Here is a 14,121-nt window from a genome sequence, read left to right as displayed (position 1 = left end):
TATGGTTTAATTTTTATTTCAATAATTCGCTTGCGCGTAGGGGTCTTTAGCAGTGGGGAGGACCCGGAGAAAACCCACGAGGTTGGACAGGCGACCCTACAACCGAAGGCCTGACAAGGAACAGTGTCTAGTCAACTAAATTTCTAACTGAGTAGGGCGCTGGCCAATAATATGTCAGCATTTTCAAGCACGGTTTCCCTTTGTCAGAGCACACATAAAAGAATCCATATAGCAGTTGTATTTTGTTTAAAAGTAGGGTGTAAAATTCCCCTCATAGCACACTACACAACGTATGCCTGTCTTCATTAGCCCAGTTGATGCAGGCAAATAAGACGTTAAAGAGAGAGAGAAATGGGGTTTAACGTCCACTCGATACAAACTAGGTCATTTTGGGACTAACATACGGTTTATTTTTTTTATTTCAATAATTCGCTTGCGCATAGGGGTTTTTAGCAGTGGGAGGAAACCGGAGGACCCGGAGAAAACCCACGAGGTTGGACAGGGGACCCTACTCCCTGTCACGTAGAAATAAGACGTTAAACCCCATATGGGTATCAGGTGTTCTCGATATAAATATTGATTTGATTATACATACTTATCAGCCACAGCTCTGGCTTTTAATAACGCTGCTGTATAACATATAGTAGCAGATTTTGGTAAACTTATATCTGAAATAATATCAAAAATACACAATCAGAACTTATATCTGAAATAATATCAAAACTACAGGTAATAAAATCTTATAAATAAAATATTCCAATCCATTGGTGGTAATATTTTTCAAATAATCTGATATATGATATGTGTAATGGTAATTATTATTATATATAATCCTATATATGATATGTGTAATGGTAATTATCATTATATATAATCCTATATATGATAAGTGTAATGGTAATTATTATTATATATAATCCTATATATGATATGTGTAATGGTAATTATTATTATATATAATCCTATATATGATATGTGTAATGGTAATTATTATTATATATAGCCCTATATATGATAAGTGTAATGGTAATTATTATTTGTGGAAATGAGAAACTTGTTTTGGTTAAAACCGTGGGTCTTAAGACCCCAAAACAAGGTCACATTGATTCTTCTTGAAATCACAGTTTTCCTCAACAATTTGAATTGTCATCTAGTAATTTCACAGCATGCCCAGTCGAGTTCTATGTGCGAGTCACATATGGCGTCAATAACATGTGCGTTCTGGGCCTACTATTTTATATACCCATTTGCACTAATTAGGAAATATTTTTTATCCAGATCTACTTCAAACACCTTTATTTATTTTTCTAACAATTCAAAAAATTCTTCTTGAACTTAATTTGCAGAAGAAAAAAAGTTAATATTGTGAGCTATCAGTGATATTAGCGATAAGCGAATATTTACTGCTGATCAGTTTGGTAATTTGATGGGAAGGGCTAAAAGATTCATGTGAAACTTGGGAAGAGACAAACAGTTAGACTATTTCATATGCACACCTGCAGATTTCATCATAGGTCACAAGACGTAAACAGGGCTAGCGCTAACCCTAACCCAAGGTCTAGCCCTAACTCTAACCCATAATCCTTGGTTACAATCACATGCTATAACCCTGTTTACACCTCGTGACTTTGGGTAAATCTGCAGATGGCCATGTGAAATAGATCTAACAGATTGATAAGAAACAGGGACTAAAATTCAACAGAGAGAGAAAGAGAGATGGGGTTTAACGTCCACTCGACACAAACTAGGTCATTTCGGGACTAACATATGGTTTTAATTTTATTTCAACAATTCGCTTTCACATAGGGGTCTTTAGCAGTGGGGGGAAACCGGAGGATCCGGAGAAAACCCACGAGGTTGGACAGGCGACCCTACTCCTTGTCAAGAACAATCAGGGATTCGAAACCATGCCAGTGGACTCAATGACAGGCCTTATGATACAGCGCGAGCGTGCAAATTTCCCCCCCCCCCCTAAAATTCATCAATTACATAAATTGAGAGTATAATCGACATCTTAAATATAAACATACTCACCATCATATTTAGCTAATAATGTTTGTACTTCTGAGTATAATTGGGCTTCTAATAAACATTCTATTAAATTTTCATGGATATTAAAATTCATCATAGGAAATTCTTTTAATAACTGAAAAATATTTACAATTAATCATAAACATTTACTAATATTAACACAAAAAATCAATCATAGTTTTTCTGTATGCGACAGGTGAACTGAAAAGCTCTCCTCAATTTGCAATCTAATTAAAACACAGATCCTATTTTTTTTTTTTTTTATAGAGAGAGAGAGAGAAATGGGGTTTAACGTCCACTCGACACAAACTAGGTCATTTTGGGACTAACATATAATTTTAAAAAAAAATTTTTTTATTTCAATAATTCGCTTGCGCGTAGGTGTCTTTAGCAGTGGGAGGAAACCGGAGGACCCGGAGAAAACCCACGAGGTTGGACAGGCGACCCTATTCCTTGTCACGTACAACCGGGGATTCGAAACCACGCCAGTCGATACAATGACAGACTTTATGATACAGCGCGCGCACGCTAACCATTCAGCCATCCAACCCACCTTTTTTTTTTATAGTTCAAAATTTCGATTTACTTGTCTTTACTACACTAGGATCTATTAGAGTTGTTATCATTAACGTGTTCTGGATGATGTGAGGGATGAGTCAATGAAACGGTCTGTTACGGCGAGCTTTTGGCAAGAGGTGCACGGAACATGGGTAATCCACTAGAAACATCAATGCTGATTGGTTAATCAAATGTCAGACATCATAGGGTCTTGTAGTGTGGCATTCGGCAAATCTCGACAGATTCTATGCATCTAATCTCGGCTGTATGACCATTTCCGCCATATTTGAACTATTTTAAAGGGTCCGAATGAAAAATGGCTGCCCCCATGGAGATTTCTGTGGAGAGTGTATTATATCAACAAACGTCACGTTTGGCATTGGGTTTGGGGAATTACCAGGGAATTTTATCAAACCAGCAGCCTTGAGACAATATCTCTGCTCATTTAGGTATATACACTCTACAAAAGATGCAATTTGGGACTTTTTTTATAAAAGTGACACGTTTTCCTGTTTAAAGTAAACCGGCAGCCGCATCGCAAATGTATGGGCGTAGGTACATATCACTTACTGTCATACAGCCGAGATTAGATGTAGGGTAACGGAATCTGTCGAGATTTGCCGAGTGGTAGTGTGGGCCATCGAAAGAATATAGATCTGTATTTTAATCAGATTGCTCAATTTGCAACCCTAACCCTAACCCTAAATTGCGCTCTTAAAAATGCTCTTCCAGTTTGAACCAACCCCATTCAGATATCCTAAATAAAATTTTGTTTAAAAAGTATAATGAGAGGTCTGTCATAATAAAGATTGTGGTTCCTTTCATTGGTTACTTTTGCAGGAATACAAATTTGATCATAACCTTTTCATTATGTGGGTCATTACGCCACAGAAACTTTCTGAGAATAGCAACCATATTGACCAATAACGAATTGTCATTATGTATTTATTATAAGAAATGAAATGGGGTTTAATGTCCTACTGTTCTACTCCGATTGGGCTAACGAAGACAGGCATACACCATACATATATAGAGTTCCAACTGCCAAGGGATCTTTTATGTGCACGCCAATATATACACGGGACTTCGATTTTTCTGTCCCATCCAAACGACTAGCTAGCTGTCCTTGTCAGGCCCTCTGCCCTGCACCAATGACAAGGGGAAACCATGTTGGAAAAATTATTATAAGAATGATCTATGAGAAAAATGGCCACAGGAAGCTGCTGACCATAGTGAACAATAGTGAACAAATTCTCCTATATCTTATTAAAATTAATTCATAACAGAACATAAATTAATGAGATTTCAGTCAAAACGTACATCTTTCATCATTTTAATAGTTTCTTTTATTTTGCCAAGTTTTCTAGCACACATTGCTAATCTTCTTTTTATATATACAACTAAATTATTATCTCTTCCTGTAAAATATATAGACAATTAAATATATACAACTAATGAAATTTATGAAATGTGGTTTAGTATTTTACTTTTTTTTTTCTTTTTAACCAACTGGGCTATTAAAGATGGGTATATAGGTCATTCTGTATGCTATTAGGGAAATTTCAATTTCTAACGGTCAGGGAATCTTTTGAATGCTACATATGGTACATGCATACACAGGACTTTGTTTTTTTCATCCCATCTGAATGACTACACTGTTCCTTGCCAGGCTGTTGGTCATGCATCACTGACCAGAGGAAACCATACTGCATGCTATTAGAGAAAATTGAATTTCTAACTGCCAGGGAAGCTTTTGCCTGCTACATATGGTACATGTATACACAGGACCTTGGTTTTTTCGTCCCATCCGAATGACTAGATGTTGTTCCGTGCCAGGCTGACCAGAGGAAACCAGAAGACTTGAAAATCTCAGGCAGCACCAGAATTGATGTTGGTAAAAGAGAGAGAAATGGGGTTTAAAGTCCACTTGACATTTCGGGACTAACACATTGTTCAATTTTATTTCAATAATTCGCTTGCGAGTAGGGGTCTTTAGCAGTTGGAGGAAACCGGAGGACATGGAGAAAACCCACGAGGTTGGACAGGCGACCCTACTCCTACTCACGTACAACCGGGGAATCAAAACCACGCCAGTTGACTCAATGACCGACCTTATGATACAGCACACACGTGCTAACCATTCGGCCATCCAACCGACCACCAGGATAATAAAGACAGAGAAAGAAAAGGTGAGAGTAGTACTTACTGTGTACAGATTCTTGTTGTGGTGTCATATGTTGACTAGGTACAGTTTTCTTATAATTTCCTTCAACTATTTTATATGCTTGTTTTAAAAATTTCTCACTCTAAAATACATAAAATGTTATCAAAGTTATGCAAATGTCTTTTGATTATATGTCGTTCAGTTAGGGTTACATATTTGAAATGAAATGGGGTTAAACATGCTATTATTCTGCTCCATTCGGGCTGTTGATCAGTGAGTTATTTCAAATTCCAGCTGTCAAGCGTTCTTTATGTGAATGTCAACAACTAGACGCTTTGCATTGCCCTCTGTCCTGCATCACTGACAAGGGCAAAATACGCCATAAACTCTTGTAGAACTTTCTTGGCCAACGCTGGGATCCAACCCAGAAACTCCAGGTTAGCGAGCCAAAGCATTATTCACTTACGCATTTGAAGAACCTTAAATGAAATGAAATGGGGTTTAACGTCCTACTGTTCTGCTAAATGGAATATGAACAAACAGTCTAAAATCTATAGAAATTAACCATTAGACTGTCAATAACTACTGCTCCCACTAGCTCCCATAATTGCATGAGTCCTGTGAAAGCTGTTAACTATTTAAATATCGTATACTAGCTCTAGGGAGCAGTAGTTGCAGACAGTGTCGAAAATGAGCTTCAAAACTCAATCCAAAGAATATAAAGGGAAATAACTCACATCTAATATAGTAGTTGTTTCTTCTTCTGCTAATAATATCAAAGCTGGTACACATCTAGAAATAAATAAATTATGAAGAGTAAAATGATATGGCCACAGATCACCAATAATTTCTCCATTGATTTTAATGTTAATACTCATCTCTTAGATCGGCTCTAACTTTTTCCCAAATTTTCGTTGGGTAGAATGCTTTCTAAAACAGATGGAGCAATATATGGCAATCTCTTGCTCAAAAGCACGTATGAGGTTTATCATGGAAAATTTGAGATACATAAACTGAAGTAGAGATTAGCAAATATGCAATTTTCCACCCTACATTTCAACCTAACCAACCTCTTAACCCTCATATTCTTCTGTCTCAAAATCATAAATATTCACCAAAACCTGGAAGAAAACCCTTTTCTTCGATTCTACACCTAAACGTCAACAAAGATTGCTATGCAAATGGGGGGGGGGGGGAGGGAGAGAGGGATTTAAAAATAACTTTGGCCCTTGTTTCGTGGGTGACGGCGTAGGAATAATTGGTGAGCTGGGTCTTATATATGGAGTCAAGTGTATTTCTTCAGGATTGATCTCCCTTTAATTTAATACAGGCATTACCTCCCCTGATATGAGTTTAACCTGCATTTTGTGAGTGCAAACACGTGTGTGGTTTAATGGTTGTGAAGGAGACATGTTGATGCTACATGAGGCCAAATATATTTATTATGCAAAATATTATACAATGTCTCATTTAGAACTCTTAAAGATGGGTTCCCAGAAAAGTATTTATCGGGTGGTTATTGCCAATAAAAGTATGGTAATTTTGGTATATATGGAAAGTAAAGATATCCAATCTTACTAGGAAAATACTGGATTCCCCGAAAAACACTCATGGAGCGCATACAGGACAAAAATGTAAGGGTTCCTCTAATCGACAGCCCGATGATTAGAAATACACGCGTGATGTCAAAGGTTACATGCGAACATTGAGTGCTTGATGTACAAGTTGATAAACTTTATGAAGAGTTAGACACACAACACATTCTGAGATAAAAAATCATGGAAAAAGACGTGGGCAGTGGATAATCCAAGAATTTAATTAGGATTCGATATTTGTAATAAATAGTAAGCGATTAAAGACAACATCGTCTTATGTATGCAATGAATTCTCCTCTGACTTCCAAGAGAGGTAAGTCAAAGTGACGTAAACATGACCTGGTTTGATCAAATTTTTATAGCAGCACATTCCTTCGCAATTACAATGTTTGAGAAGGATTTAAAGCAAAGTTATGACAAATTAATTAGTTTGAATATGTTTTTAGTCCATATACACCATTAAATCACCCAGTTTGTACGCGGGAACCCATCTTTAAACTACTAAATCACAATATAATATGATAGAATAATCGAATATCAACATCAAGGGATGACGTCACATCTGCATTTTAAAGAGAATGATACAGCAATTAGTGATTGGAAAAGTTATTTTGACATTAAGCTGTCTTTAGAAATAGTCTTAACAACCAGGTCACAAGGTCACATTAAACATTAATTTGCTTACTCAGGATTTTTTTCTAATGCTTCATGTGCTGCTTTTATTCTAGCTTGAGGATTCCGCTCTCTCCACGCCATCTGCATAACTACAAATATAAACACAAGATAAATGAAATGGGGTTTAACGTCCTACTGTTCTGCTCTGAACTGGGCTAATGAAGACGGGCATACGCCATACAGTGTACTATGAGGGAAATTTTGCCCGGACAGCGGCACTATGGCCTACTCTTATAACGAATTCCAACTGTCAAGGGATCTTTTATGTGCACACCAATGTGTATGTGCACACCAATGTGTAGGCCCTACATGGGACCGAGATAGTTCATCCAGATTTTCCGGCGTGGTTTCCCCTTGTCAGTGATGGCCTGACAAAGACAGCTGTCTAGTCGTTCGGATGGGATGATAAACCGAGGTCCCATGTACACATAACAGATGGAATTCGATATAAGAGTAGGCCGTATCGCCGCTGTCCGGGAAAAATTTCCGTCATAGCACACTGTATGGCATATGCCCCCTCTTCATTAGCCCAGTTCGGAAACAGAAAATTATTCAAATGAGAATTTTCACAACTACTGTTGAAGTTTGATGTGTTGTCTCTTGAACTGTTCCTTAATATTAACTTTCTACCAAAAACTGAGTCATATTTGTTTCTATGGAAACAAAAAATCATTCACTTACGAATTTTCTAATTAGCAAAAATCATATCTATGTGTATTATACACAATAGCTTGATGCATGAACAAAGTTTCTAAACAGTTACTGAGATTTCCTCTGGAATATTATTTGTAAACCAATTTGTTTCCATGGAAACATAAAAATTATTAAACCGACAACTTTTATAATTGCCAATTCAGAACATGATAGTCTTTAGGGAAAAGATACAATTAATCGTTTAAGTGCCATTTTTGTAATTGGTTACATTAAAAAAATATAAAAAACTTGATGGAATACAATTACTGAGTTTAATAGAAGTAATGTTTAACAATCATTGTCTTGTCAACAAACTGTAACACACACACTTATGGAAAAACAGCTACTTAATTATTTGGACGACATTTTGAAGCTTATACAAAGACAGGCTGCCAGGCAACAAAACATACTCCCACAGCAGCTAAGTCGTCCGAGCAGTCAACATGTTTTTTCTATTGTCAGTAATGAAACATTTATAATACACTAAAATCTGATTAAGAGTAACAACTCATTAAGAAAATCATTAGAATATTTGTTTGGCTTTTAGTTCTGCCCCATGCTAACGTTTAGTATACGAAACATTTAACACCATGAATTTAGCTGTTCAAGTTATCAAAATTCATTGAAAATCAATATACTTGTTCGTATCAAGACCCTAATCTCTGTTTATCAATTTAAAGTCAATCGGATGATAACTTTGGTCTCTAGAGCATCCACAAGATTTTTCAAAGTGATCACTACCTTAAACACTGTGTATAAATCTGAAGTCAATCGGATATTAACTTTAGCCTCTAGACCGTCCACAAGATATTTCAAAATGATCAAGGGCCATAACTCTGGCAGTAATTATCGGATATCGTTGAAAATCAATAGGCGTCTTCGTCTCATGACCTTAAACACTGTGTATAAATTTAAAGTTAATCGGATATTAACTCTAGACTCTAGAGCGTCCACAAGATTTTTCAAAGTGATCAAGGGCCATAACTCTGGCAGTAATTACCGGAAATTGCTAAAAATCAATAGACTTCTTCATCTCATGATCTTAAAAACTGTGCATAAATTTAAAATCAATCAGATGTTAACTTTAGCTTGTGGACGCCGGACCGACAGGCGGAGACGACAATATATAACCACATTTCAATGTGGGCGTATAAAAATTATGAGGCAATTATCTTGTCGTTATCGAGCACAGTAGTCGTAGCGGCGGATGGTTCAAATTCTTTGATCTGATTGATTCCAACCAAGCTGGTATTTTATCTACCATTAATATTTTGATTTTGTTTTGTGAATTTAAATATCAATGAATCAGTCTGAGTACATATTAGTGTGGATTAAGTTGTGAGAAATTCAATATTTTCCGCAAACTGCAAATCATGTCCAGTTATTTTAATGTCTGCTCTACAGTTGCGATATCATAGATATAGATCTAGATAGCATTCGTAAAATCAACACATATGAATTGAAATGGGTTTTATCAACATCTTATTGTTCTGCACCGACTGGGCTACTGAAGACGGGTATATGCCATACAGCGTGCTATGAGTGAATTTTGCTCGTACAGCAGCACTATGGCCTACTCTTATATCAAATTTCAACTGCCACGATTCTTTTACGTAAAGGTCAATATGTACACAGGACCTCAGTTTTTTGTCCTATCCTAAAAACTAAGTAAATTGTATAATCAATACACTTTGCTGGTTGATAATTAGGGGAAACCACTCTACCATAAATTATAATGACTCAATTAGGTTAAAATTCGATATACAAAATGAAACTACATAAGTGGAGCATGATAGCAAAATGACTTGGAAATCTTTTATGATGTGAACAAAAATATAGCATGAAAAGTAAAAGTTTAGATTAGACAAATAAAGCACACTAATTTTATCATATATTTTTCGCATATTTTGAAATTATTGTTCAAATATTGTAAACAATGACGTGTGACTTCCGAATCATTTTGTTATCACGGGTCACATATTGTAGTGAAATAACTTACTCTCATATTCAGCTTTCCCTGCATCTGCTTCACAGGTAAAGAACGTCTGATGATCCTGAGCTGATAAATTCATATCATAATATGTTAGAGGTTCTTTATTAGTTGCCCACTGAAATCTCTGATATTCTGAACCTCGAAATAAATTCAGTGGGTTCCGCCATAACTTACAGTCTACAAGATGAAATATAGAAACATTTAATATATAAACCGATATAACCATCCAATATGGAAATGTCCTACTGTGACTGGGCTAATGAAGACAGGCATACGCCATGCAGTGTGCTATGAGGGAAATTTTACTTGAGCAGTGGCACTATGGCCTACTCTTATATCTAATTCCAACTGCAAAGGGATCTTTAACGTGCATGCTGTTTTTTTTTTGTCCCATCTGAATGACTAGACAGCTGTCCTTATCAGGCCCTCCATCCTGAACCACATCCAATATGGTAAATGTATATGAAAGATGCATTATGTCAGAGCTAATTCTGCTTATTGCAGGTCATTTAATGGCTTCAAATTTTATAAATCATTGTTTTGACATTTATTCACATGACAAGCTCATAATCAGCTCTCCGCGATATCGCAGCCATTTAAGAGTTTAACGATAAAACAGATGATCAAGACTTGAAACAATCTACGCTATATTCTGTCAAACACTCATAACATCACACAAAATAAAGTAATTTGCTTGAAATTTTCAATATACTGGTATTAATATTTCATTATTTATTGCAATATACCACCCCACCTTGTAATCTATGAATTCTGACTTGGTATTGTCTGTTGTTGTGTGGTATTTGTAAGGGCTGTGATGTATTGTATAATTTATGAATACTGGCCTGGTATTTGTAGAGACTGTGGTGTATTGTGTTATCTAGAAATACTGACCTAGTATAGCCTGTTGTGTGGTATTTGTAGGGATTGTGGTGTATTGTGTAATCTATGAATACTGACCTGGTATTGTGTAGTATTTTTAAGGGTTGTGGTGTATTGTGAAATCTATGAATACTGACCTGGTATTGTGTAGTATTTATAGGGATCATAGTGTATTGTAAAATTTATGAATACTGACATGATATAGGCTGTTATTGTGTAGTATTTGTAAGGGCTGTGGTGCATTGTGAAATCTATGAATACTGACCTGGTATTGTGTAGTATTTGTAAGGGCTGTGGTGTATTGTGTAATCTATGAAAACTGACCTTGTATAGCCTGTTATTGTGTAGTATTTGTAAGGGTTGTGGTGTATTGTATTGTGTAATCTATTAATACTGACCTGGTATTGTCTGTTGTTGTGTGGTATTTGTAGGGTTTGTGGTTTCTGGTGCATTGTCACTGCCACATAGTAACGGAGAAATATGATTTAATGAAACTTGCTCTATAAATGATGTACCATACTTCTTAAAATACCACCATTCAAATATCTGAAAATATAATATTAGAAATGAAATGGAGTTTAATGTCCTACTGTTCTGCTCCGACTGGGCTAATGAAGACGGGCATACGCCATACAGTGTGCCATGAGAGAAATTTTGCCTGGGGAGCGGCACTATGGCCTACTCTTATATCAAATCCCAACTGCCAAGGGATCTTTTACGTGCACGGCTCAGTTTTTCGTCCCCTCCGAACAACTAGACAGCTGTTCTTGTCAGGCCCTCCATCCTGCACCACTGAAAAGGGGAAACCACGAAGGAAAATCCTGATGAACTTTCTCCGCCAATGCAGGGATCGAACACGCGACCTCCAGGCTAGTGAGCCAGCGTCTTACTCACTTACTCACTTATTCATAGTGTGAAGAGCTGATTTTTCACAAAATGGGTGCCCGGCAAATATGGCGCTGGCTTACTAATCTGGAGTGTGGTTTCGAATCCCCGGTTGTACGTGGCAAGGAGTAGGGTCGCCTGTCCAACCGCGTGGGTTTTCTCCGGGTCCTCCGGTTTCTCCCCACTGCTAAAGACCCCTACGCGCAAGCGAATTATTGAAATAAAATTAAACCATATGTTAGTCCCGAAATGACCTAATTTGTGTCGAGTTGCCGTTAAACCCCATTTCTCTCTCTCTCTACTAATCTGGAGGTAATGAGTTGATCTCAGATCTATTTGATAAGGCCAACTCCAAGTTTGGTCAAAAGTCACAAAATGTAAACAGGGTTAGCCCCTAAACCCAACCCTTACCCTAACCCTGGACCTAATAATTATCCTAACCCCAACCTACAATCTCGCCAACAATCACATGCCCTAACCTTATTTACATATCAGCGACCTTGACGAAAATTGAGCTGGCCTTAACAAATAGATAGATTCAGGGAGGTGTGTCTAGTTATTAGAATGGTTCTAAAAACCTGGTCATGAATGTGAATACCTTTGGCAGCATTTTTAATCGAAATAAAAGTAGACCTAATGTTTCCATATGGACTAATAAATTGCTCCTATCATTAGTCCAGATGGAGCAAAAATTAAAGATATTAACCCATAATTAAACCTAATTTAATTTCCTTTTCCAAGATGTAATAAAAGCCATTAGTACATACACGTATCCTATACCCATGACGTCCACGTTTTCACAGCACTTTGAAAGAGAGTTCTTCTGGTGAAGCGAATGTCTTATAACTCAATACAAGTAATTTTTAATACCCGTATTTATCTTGAAACCTAGTAGTAAGATCAATAAAGTTTATTGACCTGTCCATTAATATGAGTGACAAGCCTTGTCATATCCTCATCAACCCAGTCTGACTACATTTTTACTTCACTAACAAAGAGGCAATCTTTATTTCGAGATTGACATCGATAATTTTCATTTCCTATAATTTGTCTATACATGGAAATAAAAGGAAGACTAAAATCCAACTAACGACTGGGCTAATGAATTAACTATATATATCTTCATTTGTACTAAAGACAAGGAGTAGGGTTGCCTGTCCAACCTTGTGGGTTTTCTCCGGGTCCTCCGGTTTCCTCCCACTGCTAAAGACCCCTACGCTCAGCGAATTATTGAAATAAAATTAAACCATAATATGTTAGTCCCGAAATGACCTAGTTTGTGTCGAGTGGACGTTAAACCTCATTTCTCTCTCTCTCTTTGCTTGATAAAGACGGGAGAACCCTCGTCGAAACGTCGCTGAAATAAATCCTTTAAGTAACTTGAATTCCATACAATTGTGTCATGTGCTATTGGGCTAATGAAGACAGTCATATGCCTTGCACTGTGCTATGAGAGAAATTTTGGCCTAACAGCGGCGCTACAGCCTACTTAGTTTTTTTTTATCCCATCCGAACGACTAGACAGCTGTCCTTGTCAGGCCCTCTGTCCTGCACCACTGACAAGGGGAAACCACGCCATAAAATCCTGAGGAACTTTTTCGGCCAACACCTGGAGAGAACCGGAGACCCCCAAGCTTGCGAGCCAGCGTCTATAAATGGTCTATAAATGGTACAGCATTACTATGAAGCAATCAAATTTTGATTCGTTCTATTGTTGTATGGTACATTTATAACATAATGTACCTATACAAAACCTTGATATAAATGAGAGAGAGAGAGAGAGAGAGAGAGAGAGAGAGAGTTTAAGGTCCACTCAACACAAACCAGGTCATTTCAGGACTAACATATGATTCAATTTTATTTCAATAATTAGCTTGCGAGTAGGGGTCTTTAGCAGTGGGAGGAAACCGGAGGACATGGAGAAAACCCACGAGGTTGGACAGGCGACCCTACTCCTACTCACGTACAACCGGTGATTCGAAACCACGCCAATTGACTCAATGACATTGACAGACATTTACAGTACACACATGCTAACCATTTGGCCATCCAACCCCCCTAAAGAGAAAAGATTTGAACCTTTGTTATAATATAATGAATATCTCATCTATCTGTCTGTCAAGAATAGAGTGTTAATAATTTGAGTAGGGTTGACAGTCTAGACAAGATATATATAGATACAAGTAATTATTCTCATCATCTAATAATATCAACCTGTTAAAGTAGTCTGACTCTGACCGGCCCTAGTCTAATAATAATCAATGCTTTTAACATTGTAGTATTTTAATCCATGTTTTTGATAATGTCAGAGAGAGAGAGAGAGAGAGAGAGAGAGAGAGAGGGTTTAATGTCCACTCAACATAAACTAGGTCATTTCGGGACTAACACAGGGTTCATTTTTATTTCAATAATTCGCTTGCGCGTAGGGGTCTTTAGCAGTGAGAGGAAACCGGAGGACCCGGAGAAAACCCATGAGGTTGGACAGGCGACCCTACTCCTTGTCACGTACAACCGGGGAATCGCAACCCCGCTAGTTGACTCAATGACAGACCGTATGATACAGCGCGTGCGTGCTAACCAATCGGCCACCCAACAACCCCTGTCAGTAGGAGATAAATTTGTGGTCAGAATTTAATGGAAACATG

At 37.2% G+C, this 14,121-nt stretch overlaps 1 protein-coding gene across 1 annotated transcript in view; it reads right to left on the bottom strand.

Moving 5' to 3' along the window:
* The window catches only part of LOC126828865 (suppressor of tumorigenicity 7 protein homolog), a 65,623-nt gene that overhangs the window by 7,573 nt on the left and 43,929 nt on the right, over positions 1-14,121 (bottom strand). The window contains exons 3-10 of the mRNA XM_050558941.1: positions 10,990-11,137; positions 9,716-9,886; positions 7,034-7,112; positions 5,491-5,545; positions 4,796-4,895; positions 3,910-4,007; positions 2,035-2,146; positions 596-668 (exon numbers count right to left, since the gene is read on the bottom strand). Of these exons, the coding sequence (XP_050414898.1) occupies positions 596-668; positions 2,035-2,146; positions 3,910-4,007; positions 4,796-4,895; positions 5,491-5,545; positions 7,034-7,112; positions 9,716-9,886; positions 10,990-11,137 (836 nt within the window). The remainder of the gene's footprint in view (positions 1-595; positions 669-2,034; positions 2,147-3,909; positions 4,008-4,795; positions 4,896-5,490; positions 5,546-7,033; positions 7,113-9,715; positions 9,887-10,989; positions 11,138-14,121) is intronic.

This window comes from Patella vulgata, chromosome 7 (assembly GCF_932274485.2).
Source record: "Patella vulgata chromosome 7, xgPatVulg1.2, whole genome shotgun sequence".
NCBI classification, from domain to species: Eukaryota; Metazoa; Mollusca; class Gastropoda; family Patellidae; genus Patella; species Patella vulgata.
This window is presented reverse-complemented; position numbering and strand designations above follow the sequence as displayed.